General features: G+C 50.8%; 1 protein-coding gene across 2 annotated transcripts in view; it reads left to right on the top strand.

Moving 5' to 3' along the window:
• The window catches only part of MCC (MCC regulator of WNT signaling pathway), a 360,524-nt gene that overhangs the window by 325,091 nt on the left and 19,943 nt on the right, over positions 1 to 15,490 (top strand). For both annotated transcript variants that reach the window (XM_082836200.1, XM_082836201.1), the window contains 3 exons: positions 4,588 to 4,822; positions 8,311 to 8,517; positions 12,858 to 12,958. In XM_082836200.1, the coding sequence (XP_082692326.1) occupies positions 4,588 to 4,822; positions 8,311 to 8,517; positions 12,858 to 12,958 (543 nt within the window). The remainder of the gene's footprint in view (positions 1 to 4,587; positions 4,823 to 8,310; positions 8,518 to 12,857; positions 12,959 to 15,490) is intronic.

The raw sequence follows: 15,490 nt of genomic DNA, 5'->3' as shown, positions 1-15,490 counted from the left end.
CTATATATACCAGTTTGCATCTGCTAATCCCAAACTCCCACTCCATCCCTCTCCCAGTTTCCTCCCCCTTGGCAATCACAATTCTGTTCTCCATGTCCCTGGTTCTGTTTCTGTTTCATAGATAGGTTCATTCGTGCCATAATTTAGATTCCACATACAAGTGATATCATATGGTATCTGTCTTTCTCTTTCTGGCTTCCTTCACTTAGTATGATAATCTCTAGTTGCATCCATGTTGCTGCAACTGGCATTATTTCATTCTTTTTTACGGCTGAATAATATTCCATTATATATAGATACCATATCTTTATCCATTCATCTGTTGATGGACATTTAGATTGTTTCCATGTCTTGGCTGTTGTAAACAGTGCTGCTGTGAACATAGGGATGCATGTGTCTTTTTGAATTACAGTTTTTGGGGAGTTTTTTTTGTTTTTTTTTTTTTTTGCGGTACGTGGGCCTCTCACTGTTGTGGCCTCTCCCGTTGCGGAGCACAGGCTCCGGACGCGCAGGCTCAGCGGCCATGGCTCACGGGCCCAGCCGCTCCGCGGCATGTGGGATCTTCCCGGACCGGGGCACGAACCCGTGTACCCTACATCAGCAGGCGGACTCTCAACCACTGCGCCACCAGGGAAGCCCTGAATTATAGTTTTGTCTGGATATATACCCAGGAGTAGGACTGCTGGATCATATGGTAATTCTATTTTTGATTTTTTGAGAAACCTCCATACTGTTTTCCATAGTGGCTATACCAAATTAGATTCCCACCGACAGCATAGGAGGGTTCCCTTTTCTCCACACCCTCTCCAGCATTTGTTATTTGTAGACTTTTTAATGGTGGCCATTCTGACCGGCATGAGGTGGTACCTCATTGTAGTTTTGATTTGCATGAAATTTCTTTTTTAAGTGACAGGAATCAAAGGGTGGCTCAAGTGTGTTATATTTCTAAAAAAGCATTTCAAAGAAAATATGACAAAAGGTCACCCAGATATTGGTTTAGCTCTGCGTTTTCTCTATATTTAAAATTTTCCAAAGCGACTTTTAATGAAAAGAACTACAGTTGTAAAGTGAGCCTCTCTTGCTGGGTCCCAGCTTCACGGGAAAGGATCTCCTACCTGAAGCTCCTCCCCACTCACTGGAAGAGCAGTGTTGCTATTTCCCGGCAGCGCGCTGTCTAAACACGTCATGCCTGGGAGCACATCTCCACACTCAGCCCCGTGCAATGCTCCGTGAACAGGGCCACAGCTTCAGTTCGCTCTGATTTTGTGGCTCATGTGTGGAAACTTAGGCATCTGTCCCTCCACGTTGTGTTGACAGTCCATGAAGGCAAGTTCCGTTGAGGAGTCCTGTTGAATGGTTTTGTGTAAGGCATGCCTGTCACCGAGCTGTTTGCAAAACAGGTCTTTACCGAAGGCTGAGATCCTGAGGGAGGGACCCTGTTTCCTCCCTAGGATGAATCCCTCTTGTTGGGCAGCTGTCATCCTCAGAAGCCCCCACTGGCTCCTCAGCGCCCTCTGCTGGCGGTACCGGTTGCTCCTTCATGCTTTTCTTGGGCTGCTTTGTTTCTTTATGCAATTGCACCTGAAGTGTTCCAACTGGAGGGTATTGCTGCTTGTCCCATCTCGTCCTTTTTAAAATACAGCTTGAGAACACATAACATTGATGATGAGTAGTTTTTAACCTACTTCCTGCCTTCTCAGCTTCCACCGTCTCCCCTAAGCTTGTTGCAGTAGCCCCCAAAAGGTCTCCTGCCTCTGCCCTTGCCTCCCTGCATCTCTCCTAGTACAGCAGCCAGAGGGATCCTGTTAAAATGGAAGGCAGATCATGTCACTCCTCTATTACAAACCCTCCAGTGGCTTCTAATTCTAGAGAAAAAGACACAGCCCTTATGAGACCCTATGTGACGTGGCATGCTGCCCCCCACATACATACCCTCCTGTCTGACCAGCTCTCCTCCCTCTCCCCTGGCTGACCCCCATTCAGCCACAGTCTTATTCTTGCTGGCCAGCGGCCTTGCTGCCTCAGGGCCTTTGCATTTGCTGTATCGTCTGCTTGCCTCCCTGTTCCTCCAGATACCCACATAGCTCCCTTTCTCACCTTCTTCACGTCTACTCCTCGAACTCTGTTTGCAAGAATCACCCCACGCCCTCTTTGTGATCCCCATAACTGCGTCATTTTTCTCCCTGGTACTTCTCCCTGTCTGATGTGCTGTCTGTTTTACTTGTTTGTCTCCCCTGTTAGAATATGAGTTCCATGAAGACAGAGATTTTTCTAGGGCCTAGAAAAGTGACCCACAGTAAGTACCCCAATATTTCTTGAATGAATGAATGATGGCTATATTTACTGAGTGCTGGGCACTATTCCAGACACTTTCGGTTTACCTCATTTAATCCTCACCACAACCTTAGGAAGTATGAACTGTATTACTTTCATTTTAAAGATAAGGAACTAGGCACAGAGAGTTTGAGTCGTGCTACCTCTAAATCTACAAAGCATATAAGATGCTCGGGTCCCAGGTAAAGGCAGCACCGCTGTATTCAGGTTCCCCAGAGAAACGGAATCAACAGGTGTGTGTGTGGATGGATGGAGAGGCTGGCTGATTGACTGATTTTAACGAATTAGCTCATTTGATTATGGGGGCTGGCAAGTCCTAAATCTACAGGGCAGGCAGGCTGGAGACCCCAGGAAGGGGTGATGTTGCAGGCTTGAATCCAAAGGCAGTCTGGAGGCAGAATTTCTTCTTCCTTAGGGGATTTCCATCTCTTCTTTTAAGGCCTCAACTCATTGGATGAGACCCACCTACACTACGGAGGGTAATCTGCTTTACTCAGTCTACTGATTTAAATGTCAATCACATGTGAAAAATACCTTTACAGCGACATCTAAGAGGGGCGTTCGGCCAAGCAGCTAGGCACCATAGCCTAGCCCAGCTGACCCGTGTAACTGGCCGTCACAGCCTCTGAAAAGGTGTTGTGTGTTGGTCAGACTCGTCTTGCTCCCTTCATCTCTAAGGAACATCCCACCTGTTCTGATGGGGGTTGGGGGGGTGAAGGATGGTAGGGGACCTCCAGTCCTGGCAGGAGTTCTCTGACCTGAACACCACCCCAGGCCCTAGGAAGTTCTCTTCCTTGTGTGCACGGCCTACCATCTCTTCTCACCCTTCTCTTCCCGGAAGCCTCGACTTCTTGTTAATGTGTCACGTACAAGAGTGGAATGGCCCTTGGTCACATCGAGGTTACGGGGAGGAGATGCATCTGCTGTGTTGGGGTCTTGGCCTGTTACCCCTGTTCCCGTGTGAGCTGAGGAGGGCAGGCCTGGCCTCAGGGCAGCCAACAGCCTATGGATACCAGTCCCTGCTCCTGGCACAGCTTCCAACAACAGGAATCTTGGGGAGACAGGGCTGTGGAATGGGGAGACTGCGGCCCAAGTCGAGCTGCACCAGTTTCCGTCCTCATGACCAGGCAAGCTACTTAATGACTCAGAACCTCCGTTTCCAAATCTGTAACGACAGAGATGATAATGCCGACCTGCACTATTGGGATGAGAGTTAAATGGGTCCCTGCTTGTTTTTCTGCCATCTTTCCAAAGCCAGTTCCATAAGGGCTACGTCAAGTGTAGGTGGGTCCAGAGAAACCGCCGTAGGTGCATGCTGGCCTCAAGTGCTTGAGAACTGGGTACAGTGGGCTTCATTCTGAGCCAGGGGGGACAGCCTACAACCGTCTGGAGCAGCAAGCCTCAGTTTTCCTGTGGTTCTCACCCTTCCATGGTACTCGGGAACCCACAGAAACTTTCATGGACCACCACGTTCCCGGGGTCCAGCCCTAGGTGCTCCTCAGAACTGCCAGCCCCTGCTTGGTCCCCATTCAGCATGGGTGGCCAGGGGCCCCTTGGACCAGCCTGAGTCCCTGTGGTGGACTTTATACTCAGCCATGACGCAGAGGATCCCCCATCAGTACCACTCCGTCCAGCTGCCACCCCCAGGGGACTGCTGTCAGCAGTCTGAGATGTGTGCGTGCACAGTGCGTATGTGTACACACACACACACACACACACACACACACACACAGTCTGTAGGTCATGCCATAGGTATTTTGTTCTTCACCTTGCTTTGTTCCCTTAACATATCCCTTTTTTTAAGTCCTATGCATATATACACCTATTTTTATGACGTATTTTTCATCCTGTTTCCTCACTCAAACTCTCTCCACCATTACCATAATTATTCCTGTAATGTCCACATCATGTCCTTCTTTTTGATATGTACTATAATTCACTAAACCTTGCATTCCGTGAAACGTCTTTGTACATGTGTATCTTGTTGCTTCTGTGGAATCTTTTCCTTAGACTTCATTTCTAGGGTCCACACCTTGTCTTAAAGGGTGTAAACATTTTCTGATATTCTTCATTACTCATTTCTCTCCCAAAAGGTGCTATCAATTTACTATGCCATGAAGAATGCTTTCTTCGTTGTTGTTTTTGGATTACCATCTAAATACTGTTGGAGAGGGGAGGGTGTGGAGAAGAAGGAGGGGGAGAAGACCTGCTGGCAGCGACTGGAAGTGCGATGGGTTTTCTTTGTCTTCTCAGCACAACCAGCTCCACAGCCAGTAGCTGCGATACAGAGTTTACTAAGGAAGACGAGCAGAGGCTGAAGGATTACATCCAGCAGCTCAGGAATGACAGGGCCGCGGTCAAGCTGACCATGCTGGAGCTGGAAAGCATCCACATCGATCCTCTCAGCTACGACGTCAAGCCCCGGGGAGACAGCCAGCGGCTAGACCTCGAAAACGCGGTGCTGATGCAGGAGCTGATGGCCATGAAGGTATCCGCGTGGGGCGCTCTTCTCAGACCCGGGTCCCGTTCACTCCGCTGTCACCAGGAGGAAGTACAAAAAGGCCTCTCAGTAGTGGTCAGCCCAGCCGTGGTCAGCCACCTCTCCCCTGGACAGGCAGGGCCTCGTGTGTAGACAGGGATGGTTTCAGTACGTCTGGGGGTCACTTGAGCTGGATGTGTTCCTGGAGAGGTGAGCTGAGCACTGGAGAAACCTCAGGGGGTCCCAGGCCAGAATGGAACACCTCGTCTCCAAGAGAAGCCAGGAGAGACCTCTGCGGTGGTGGGGGTTGGGGGGGCGCAGCCTCTGTCCGCGTGAAAAGAGCCCTGGTCTCCAGAACACTTGCAGGTGCTTCCCGGGTTGATGTTGACGTTAAGGTGAGGCAGGGAGGACGGGGCGAGGCCAGTTGCGGCATCTGGACAAGAGCCCTGGTTTCCTGACCCCCTTGTCCCTGTGGCGTTGTGTGGAACATCGGTAGCCCTCATCCCTGTCACCCTCCGGGGTGACTTGCTCAGCACATCCCTGCCCTCCGTGGCTGCTCGAGCTGGAGCCTGGGTGGAGCCTGGGAGGACTTTGGGCCGTGGCAGCAGATTCAGGTCAGATGTTGGCCTCACCGTCTCAGCTCAGACCCTCACTTGACTCCCGCTAGGGAACCCTCACGCGACGTTGGCTGATTTCCCCCCTCACTGCCCACGAGCCAGGCATTGTGTCCATAACCGCGGTGCCTTTTCCCCTCTCTGTGGTCCTTTGCACCCTGTGGCATGAACTGTGAAGCTGCCCTTCCATTACTTCTTCCAAACATCATGTTTCCTTTGGCCAAAGACTCTAGATTTCTTTTATGTTCAGGCCAATATGTTGTGCGATAAATTCAGTGTTATTTTGGCCAGGAAAGATATTTTTGGTGAAATAAAAGCTCTAATATTCCCTTTGCTACTTGCAAATAAAATGTATACGCATCAGAGAAATTTTCCCAAAAAGTAGGAATTATAAAAAGCTGGAAGAAAGAGAACCCATAATGTCGTGACCCAGGGGCAGCCATTGGGTTCCCTCCTCACTAGGCGTTTTTTGAAGAAAAACATCGGAGTCACCTCCCTTCCCTGTGTGTCCCTAATAGTGTGTTCAGGGATGTGTGCTTGCCCACACCAAGTCCATTGCTGCAGAGTTTGTTGGATTTCACCGTTTGGTTCTAGGCTACAACTGCTGAGAGACTCGCGTTTTCTGGGTTTTTTCACTTGTACTTGGTCTTTAGTAAACAGCTTTTGACTTCTAGATGACTGACGTGGCTCCTTCTCAAACCCACTCTTCTGTTTTGAATATCCCATCCTTTCATTGTGACTCCTCTTCCTTTTTCTCTTTAATTGCTTTAAATATTTATTTTCTGTCTTCTTCCTTGTGAATTCTGGTTCTTTACATGCCGATTCTACCTCACCGTGACTCACTTCTGTTTTCTCTCCGCGCGTGTGTGTGTGTTGGGAGGAGAACGTGGGTGCCAGCTCCCCCCTGGTGGAGGTTGTGTCTTCCCTGGGGTCCCGCGGGTCCTGGGTGGAGATGTCCCTGTAAACGGTTGTGTCCTTAGATCTGTTGGGACCCGTGGGTTTCAGAGGTTTAGGGCTAGTTTTTGCCTTATTCTTGGCTGAAGATTCCTGTAGCGTATCTACACATGCCTCATGCCTCCATGATTCCTCAGAAGAGGCTTTTCTTTCTTCTCCCACCCGAAGCCTGAGTGATGACATGTTTCCTCGCCACATCCTCACCACAGGGAGGTCTTCTTGTCTCCTCTCGAGGCGGCACTTGGAGAGTCCTGGCTCCTGTGGTGGTGGTGGTGGTGGGGTCTCAGTCCTGGCTGTCTGCCCTGCCCTTGCACAGGTGCTGGGGCCTCCCTGCCTGCCTGATGCCTCCGGAGGCCGGTGCTGGGGCCACCTTGCCTTTCCTCTTGGGTGGAGGGCCTGTTTCCGGCACCCGTGGAGCCATCTTTCCTTCTTTCAAGCTTGTGTCTGTACGGTTGTTCTGGGTGTGACTGTCCACATTAGCTCAGGATGCAGTGCTGTCAGAACCTTCAGAATCCGGCTTCTGACGGCAAAAGATGAGAAGGTTCAGGGTATGGAGACACCTTTCCTCCTGGTTCTACGTCATTGTTAGGAAAGGTTTGGCGTCTTCTTTTCAGTGGTCGCTCGGCTCGGCACATTGCCTTCTCCATGGCTAACGCCCCCAGCCCTGAGTACGACTGGCCGCGGGGGGTACCCTCTAGGTGTTTCCCCATGTTGGCGGTGAGAACATCTACTCCCCAGGTCTGGCTTACCCAGGAGAGCACAGCAGGCCTGGCTTGTCACCTCAGAGGAGGGTCACTTCGGGGGTGACCTTGGTGAATCCCTCTCAAGGCAGTGCCCCCGTGTTATGAAGTAAGATGACAGAGGTAGCTGGGGAGACTGACCGGGTGGTCACGGGGTGCTGGACTTGCCCTCCAGCAGAGGTGAGGGACAAGAGTCATGCATGGGCTCACCTTGAAAGCGGGGCCGGGGAGGGGGAGTATAGCTTAGTGGTTACCTGGGCTCTGAGCCAGACGTCCTGGGTTCAAACTCGGGCTCCGCAGTTTACCCAGTAATTGTGGGCTGAGCTGGTGGATTTCCCTCTTCGTGCCTCAGTTTCCCCTCCATGAACGGAAATGCTCCTAATACCTCCCTCAGGTTGGGAGGATTAAGTGAGTGACTTAGTGTAAACATTTAAGACAGTGTTACATGCTCAATAAATGCTGGTGATTACCACTGGTGCCCGGCTCTGGTCCCAGGACAGCAGGGTCCCATTTGGGAGTCACTTCTTTCTCTCCATAGCAAACTCTGATTTGGCTTCTTTAAGACACTTGAAGAAGTTACCTGAGGCGTAGTCACCCGGGAAGGGCTCTGTTTCGATTTCGTTTCATTTGGGGCCTGAAGTAGAGAAGAGCTGGGGGCAGTATCATTGCTCTGCACGCTTCCCAGTGGCCTGACACAGCTCAGGGCCCCAGACTGCCATCAGGGGTGATTAAATATGTGGATTGGTGCTATGGAAAGTGGAAAAGGAAAGGGGATTGGAAGGGACCTGGTCAGACCCAGCTTTATATGAATGACCCTTTTACAGCCTCTTTGATGGTTAGCCTCTGCCTGCCAGAAAACTGGTTTCTGTCGTGGCTGATGAGACCACTGGGGACGTGGGCGTGGGGTATTCCAGTTGTTAGAGAGGTTTTCCTTATAGTGAGCCAAGGTCTGCTTGCCTGTAACTTCCATTGATCTCAGTTCTGGTGCCTAGTGACAAGCGCATGGCTTAGTGCACGAGTCCGTCCTTTAAGATGTGTGAAGACGGCCATCGAGTCTCCTCGGGGTCATGTTCTCCCCAGCTGCCCAGTGATACCTCCCTCCGGGCTGTGGGTGGTAGCTACAGACCCCCTTCCCCCGCCCAGCCCTGCTCTCACCCCGTGGGCGCCTCGTGCGCTCTGTGCTCCGCAGGAGGAGATGGCAGAGTTGAAGGCCCAGCTGTACCTCCTGGAGAAGGAGAAGAAGGCCCTGGAGCTGAAGCTGAGCACGCGGGAGGCCCAGGAGCAGGCCTACCTCGTGCACATCGAGCACCTGAAGTCCGAGGTGGAGGAGCTGAAGGAGCAGCGCACGCGGTCCCTCAGCTCCACCAGCAGCGGCGGCAAGGACAAGGCCGGCAAGGTAGGGGCACAGGGACCCTGGGGCTCGGGCCTCACCGCCTGCCCAGGTCCCGCCAGCCACTGCCCACCACCCTGCTGCCTCAGCTTCCTTACTTGCATAGGAGCCGAAAGCCATTCTAGAAATTCGAAAGAAGGGGACATTTTGCGGGCAAAGAAACCAAATCCACATTTTGAAAACATCTCACTTTTACGGACAGTTAAAATCCCATACAATTCAACTGTTCCATACAGTTGAAGCGTTTTCACAGATCACGGTCTGATCCAGGGAGCCATCTATGCGGTGGTCCCGGAGTCTGATACTGGTTCCACCTCTTCCTTCTATCCCGTGTCACACGGTGACCATCGCTGGTTGATCGCTCTGTACCCGATCATTGCATGTATCATCTCCCTTAAGTCTCACGACTCTCAGGAAAGAAGAGTTATCCCCATTTACACGAGGATAATGAGGTTTAAAAGAACTGAGGGGGTCTCAACAGCTAGTGAATGGCAGAATCGGGATTTAACCCCAGTTTGGCTGACGGCCACTCCTCCTTTCGTCTGTTTCCTCCTCGACTCCAAGAGGTGGGGGGCCGGAAGCATTATGAGGCAGAGAAGGAGGTAGGTGAGCCCCGCATTACCCCGAGGATATCACACAGAGTGGGCTATCGATGATATCATCTTGCAAACTCACACTTTCATTAGCGCACAAGTCTTTTTTTCTAGAATCCAAGCTCATTCCATCAGCCTCTATCTCAGAGTGATTCCAAATACTGCACTGGAGAAAAAAATAGTCCAGACTTTAAAGAAAGATATCCCTCGCCCCAGGGTGCTGGAATTTCTGTGCGTCAGATTTTCTGTTCCTAACAAACGCCAGCTTCTCCTGACCCCACTTTGTCTCGGGCCCAGGACTTGTGGGCCTACGCTGACTTGCTGGTCTAATGAGTGGCCCCTCACGGCCCAGATGCAGTGATGTCTTCACGAGAGTAGTGTACCTGCGAAGAAAGCACCTTGATGATACCGTGTGGCAGTGAAGAAACAGCTAAACAGCTAAGAACTGACGCGTGCTCCACAGAGGCCACAGCTACCCTTTGCCCGCCTCTCACCTGCAAGGGCACCAAGGGAGTCCATAGCCATGGTACCCAGCTGGGCCACTTTCCTGAGGCCCCAGCTGCTTCTCAGTCATCCGTTCATGTGATGGATGTGATTTGGTCCAGGCAAGATGCTGGAGGCTGTTCCAGGAGTTTAGATTGCCCTGGAATGGGCAAATAGATGATCACAAAGCAGGGACACAGTGTTCTTGGGTGCAAGGATCAATGCCCGGTGCAAGGGGAGGCCACAGGCCAGATTTGGAGATTCAGGACAGGTTTCCTGAACTGAGAGCCAGTGGAGAGTGGGTGCTAGCCTGAGGAAGAGGGCCAGGGCAGACCAGGAAGTCCACCCTAGGCCAACGGAATGACAAGGGCAAAGCCAAGGAGGAGGAATCCATACACTGGCTGGGGAGACCAGCCGGCTGTGCCGTCCTGAGGATGGGGAGGAATCGCTGAGGGGTTTTTGCAGGGGGTGAGGTGACACAGTGTGAGCTTGGAAAGGTCACCATGTGGGTGCACCCTGAAACCACGTGCCCAGTGCTTGGGGAGTCTGATCGTGGTGAGCAGCAGCCTCTGCAGAGCTGTTTCACGCGGGAGGATCTGGGGCTCTGTTCTGTGCCAACAGCTTCAGAATCTTTGCTCAGCCTTTTGAGTTTGTTAGCAGTCACTTTGGGACAGAGCCTGAGAGACAGAGCCCCAGCGTTAGTGTGTGCGCCCTTAGGGAGTGGTGCAAACGGACTACTCAGGCTCTTTCCAGAGGCCCAGGGACTGTGCATCCCCCTGGTTCTTAGTATTTATTTCGACTGGGGGAAGCTCTGTGTTTCGTGGAATGGCTTCAAAGAACAGAAATCTCTTTGATGGTAAAGGCCAGATGATTTATTTTTATTTTCTTACATTAGGGTAAGGAGCTTTTATAAGAGTGCTCTGTGTTGTTCAGGTAATGAAATTGGAGGAAGGTGATTATTTTGCCTTTCAAAAGTTATATCCAGGGCTTCCCTGGTGACGCAGTGGTTAAGAATCCACCTGCCAATGCAGGGGACACGGGTTCGAGCCCTGGTCCGGGAAGATCCCGCATGCCGCGAAGCAACTAAGCCCGCGCACCACAACTACTGAGCCTGTGCTCTAGAGCCCGTGAGCCACAGCTCCTGAGCCCGCGCGCCTAGAACCCATGCTCCACAACAAGAGAAGCCACCGCAGTGAGAAGCCTGCGCACCGCAACGCAGAGTAGCCCCCGCTCGCCGCAACTAGAGAAAGCCCGCGCGCAGCAACGAAGACCCAATGCAGCCAAAAATAAAATAAATTAATTTATTTTTTAAAAAATGTTAGATCCATTTACTATATCAATAATACCTCCCTTCTGGGCTATTCATTTGGTCTTACTTGTTGGTAGATGAGGCAGGCAGTCTGGAGCAGAGGCTGGTATACTGTTAACATTTTAGGATTTTCGGGTCATGTGGCCTCTGCTGCAACTACGTAACTTTGCCGTTGCGGAATGGTACTGTGAAGGCAGAGACAATACAGACACAAAGGCGCATGGCTGTGTTCTAACACTTTATTTATGGATGCTGAAATTTGAATTTCATATGATTTCTATACATCACAAAATATTCCTTAGAATTTTTTTTCCATGATTTTAAAAACAAAAACAATTCTTGCCCTGTGGGCCTTTTATAAAAACAGGTGGCAGGCCAGATTGGGGTCTAGAACATCCACTCTCGCTTCTGAGGCGGGGGGGGGGGGGGGGGGGTGTCATGCTTGGTTTAAAACTTTCCCTCCAGCCAGCAAGCTGGGTCCCATATCTTGCCCAAGTGACATTAGGTTTTTTCACTTCTTGTCTGTGTGCAACAGAGATTACCAGACGTGTTCAGTGAAGGGCACTGGGTGAGACAAAGCTGTCCCTTGTCCTTAAGGAGTCTTATGAAATGTTAACCCTGAGGGGAGCCGCTGTATACACTAGAAGAGGGTGTTGGACTCTGGAGAGACTCCAGGGCTGGTGGATGGGGGCTCGGGTCTGCAGGTCGCCAGGCGGAGAGGAGGGAGGGAAAGCAGAGCTGGAGGAGCACGGGGGTGGGGGGAGTTCAGGTGCTGTGGGCTGCTCCAGAGGAGCCCCGTGTGGTGGCGTTTCTGTGCCAGTGGGCCAAGGGGACCCAGCGCCCCCTGTCGTCTGGATTTCTAGCGCCAGGTTCATACTTCCTGGAAGCGCTCCTTCCATCATGATACAGCCTTCTGTTTACATTCTGTCTCAGCGTAACAGAGCACGGGCTTTTTATTCTCAAGCCTGAGCTGTAGTCAGCCCTCTGTAAATGTCTGCTGAGCAAACTGTCAGGTGAGCACCGCCCCCTGTGCTTATTACACAGCACAGCAGCTGCCCTCTGTCTAAATGCAGAGAAGGCAGAGCGCTCGGAGGGGTGTGAGCATTGCTTTGTGAATTGTCTTAACTCCATTTAGGAGTTAGGCATTCTGGCTCTTACGTTTCCTCATCTGTAAAAGGGGAGGATTTGGTTTAGGTGGTGTCAAAGCTCCTGTCTGATGCTAAGGCACATCTTCTGTGAATGTGTGCTTCTGTTGTCCTCCTCCTTTCCTGGGTCTTCTAGATGATTCCACTGAACCCAGTAAAGCCCCTAACTCCAGGGAAGATTGGTTCTCTCCCCAGGGGACGTGGGATGAAGGGAAGGACAACCCAAGGATACATGTGTTTCCCACTTTTATGAGCTACCAGAGGCTTAACCCAGTGATGAAGGGAACTGACCTGGCATCAGTTGGCATCCTGGTTCCACCGTGTCTCGGCTGAATACCTGGGGCAGTGTAACTTCCCTGTGCCCTAGTTTTTCTCCTTGGCAAAGAGGGGATAATGACAGTATCTGCCTCAGAGGATCGTCACGATGATCAGATAAGAGAATGTGTGGGGCTTCCCTGGTGGCCCAGTGGTTGAGAGTCCGCCTGCCGATGCAGGGGACAAGGGTTCGTGCCCCGGTCCGGGAAGATCCCACATGCCGCGGAGCGGCTGGGCCTGCGCGTCCGGAGCCTGTGCTCCGCAACGGGAGAGGCCACAACAGTGAGAGGCCCGCATACCGCAAAAAAAAAAAGAACATGTGTGTAGAGGGTTCAGCCCAGTGCGCAGCTCCCTGTGAGTGCTCAGAGCGCGGGGCAGCAGGCGGCGGACGTCGAGGGGATGTCGAGGGGCGGAGCTGCCGCCGCCCGTCAGCTCCCGCGTCTACCTCCGGGCGCCCTCGGCTTGGCTGCAGACCTCACCCGGCTGTGTTTACATCCTCAGGAGTCTGCGGACGCTGCCTCCCCAGCTCTGTCTCTGGCTGAACTGAGGACGGCGTGCAGTGACAGCGAGCTGGCCGCGGAGTTCGCCAACGCCATCCGTCGGTAAGCGCCCTGCTCACAGCCCCGCTGCGCAGTTTATTCCAGGAAGTTTATTCCAGGAGTGACGGCTGGGTGCCAGGTTCTCCCCGCATGCTCCTTATGGAGCATTACAGGCTGCTTGGGAAGGAGGAGGCGCCCATACGGGCTTCTTTGGCCCAGACCTGGAGGCCAGAAAGGGGAATGACGGGGGGAATATATACAGTCATTTCACCTCCAGGTAGAAGAGGCCTCTTTCTGTACTTTTTGGTTGTGGTGTGGTATTGGCTAGAACCTCAGGACTGTGTTAAATGGTGAGGAGCAAATCAGGCATCTTTTCATATCACTGGGGTGGAATATTGCGAGTTAACTTTTGTTGGATCTTTAGGGAATTTTTAACAATTTCTTTGGCTGCTTTATATGTGTATCGTATTTCTCAAATATAAAGGTAATTAAGTTGACTGAAGGAAAGAAAAAAAAGAAAACAGGCATCTTTATCTTGTTTCTAGCTTCAGTGAGAATGCCTCCCTCCCCATCTCTGGCTCTTTCCAATCAGACGGCCTCATTGTTGATTCACTGCTGGACGTTTTTCCTCTATTGCGGCTGTTTCTTTCCCTCTGTTCTTTCTCTCTGGATCTGTCTTCCATATTCCTAACTTTTCATACTCTCGCCACCCTTCTGCACTCTGTTCTGGAGGAGGGCTGTCCAGTGAAAAGGTAATGCAGACCACGCCTGATGTCCTAGGAACCACATTTAAAAAGTAGAAAGAAACAGGTACAGTCCACTTTAATAACGTATTTCATTTCACTCATTGTATCCAAAATACCATTTCAAAATATAAATCGATATTTTTAAAAGATATTAATGAGATATCTTTTCTTTTCTTTTACTAAATATTCAAAATCTACTGTAAATCTAGTAAATTTACACTTACAGCACTTCTCAGATTCAAACCAGTCAACATTTCCAGTGCTCAGTGGCTCACGTGGCCATGGCTGCCCGATCGGATAGTGCAGTTCTGGGGTGGTTCTGCAGCTCCGTTTTCCAGCTCACTCATTTATTCCTTAGCTCGAGCCATCATGGTGTTGGGTGATGTGTTGAGTTTATTTTGGTGATGAAACCTGTCCTCTCTTGTGTCATGATATCGTCTTGCGTCTCTCAGAGGATATTTATTGTACTTATTCTGAAATGTTATTTTGTCTACTGTATTAACTTGCCTCACACGTGAGTTTTTAAGGTTGAGTTTTGTGACTCACTCTTGGCTTCGGCTCACAAGCTTGCCTCCTGGGCTTTCTGTTCCTCCCGGCCGCATATCTGACCCAAGCGTCCGGTCCCCTCCGGCTCTAATGGCCAGCACCTCTCACTGAAGCACCTCTGAATCCCTTTCTTCCTTTTGTAGCAGCTTGCTTTTGTGTGCATTTTGAGTTGTGGTTTCCTTTTTCAAGAAGAGTAAAAATCTGCCTTTCCTTTTTTATGAGTCCTCAGGGTTTCTGGCAGACGAAGAGCACTCCTTAGTTTCCATCGTGCTTGAGGATTTTTTTAAAGATACATTTGCCATCGTTTCTGGGGATTTGGGGTAGGAGGGGAAGGCTACAGTGTGTGCTCAGGCTGCTGTCTTGGTCCAGCCAGGGCTGTTTATCTTATAGTGTAGCCTCCAGGCTGAGGGTGGATTGCAGGCTGCCATGTGGGGAACCTCACTACCCTCCTGATTTACTCACCGCCACTTTTTGTCTTTCCTTCCAAGTTGTAATAGCTCAGTTTTTACATTGCCAGTGCCTCTGGCCATGTGGTTAAATGGTAATCGCTTTGCTTGAGGCAGGAAGAGAGAAGCTGCAGGGAAAATGCCCTCAGCTAATCCTAATGACGTGATTGCGCCAGAAATTCAGGATGCAAACCACCCCCTGCTGCCAGCAGGGAGCCATTTGGATATTGTATCTGTAAGCTAAGCCCCTGCATTTTTCAAGTTCCCCGAACCTCAGAGGCCTTCGCTGGCACAAGCAGGATGCAGGTTCTGCTGACTAAACATAAAGGGATTTCATTTGTTCTGTCAGTCACAATGGATTTCCAATAGCCAGCCTTAAGTTGCTTAGCATGGATTTCTAATCAAGCCCCAGATATATGGAGCCAAGAAAGAACCCACAGGGCTACAGGAAAAAGGAAAATAACATAATTATACTGTAAATATAGCTTAGAGAGTGGAATCGTCATTTCATGAGGATATATAATACAGACACCTAAAGGCTGAGGTTTGGGGATGTTTTTATTTTTAAAAATCAAGTGGAAACTACCACCTTCTTTGAAGATGTTAAATCACCGCCACACTAGTGGTTGAGTCCGTTGAGGGAAGCTTCCCAGAATTTTCAGACATATTCCTACCTTGGAAAAGGATGGTTCCAAACACCGAAGCTGTGGGCCAGGGGAACCAGACTGGGAAGAGTAGGTGTGGTGAGGGGGATGGAGCAGAGGCTAGGCGTGGACTTTTCTAGAGGAGAGCCCCTAGGAATGTGCCTTGTGACATTCTAGTCACTGGTCCTAGGTTCCTGCCCTGTCCCAGCCTAG

The sequence above is a fragment of the Leucopleurus acutus genome (assembly GCF_964270905.1).
Source record: "Leucopleurus acutus genome assembly, chromosome: 3".
Taxonomy (NCBI): Eukaryota; Metazoa; Chordata; class Mammalia; order Artiodactyla; family Delphinidae; genus Leucopleurus; species Leucopleurus acutus.
This window is presented reverse-complemented; position numbering and strand designations above follow the sequence as displayed.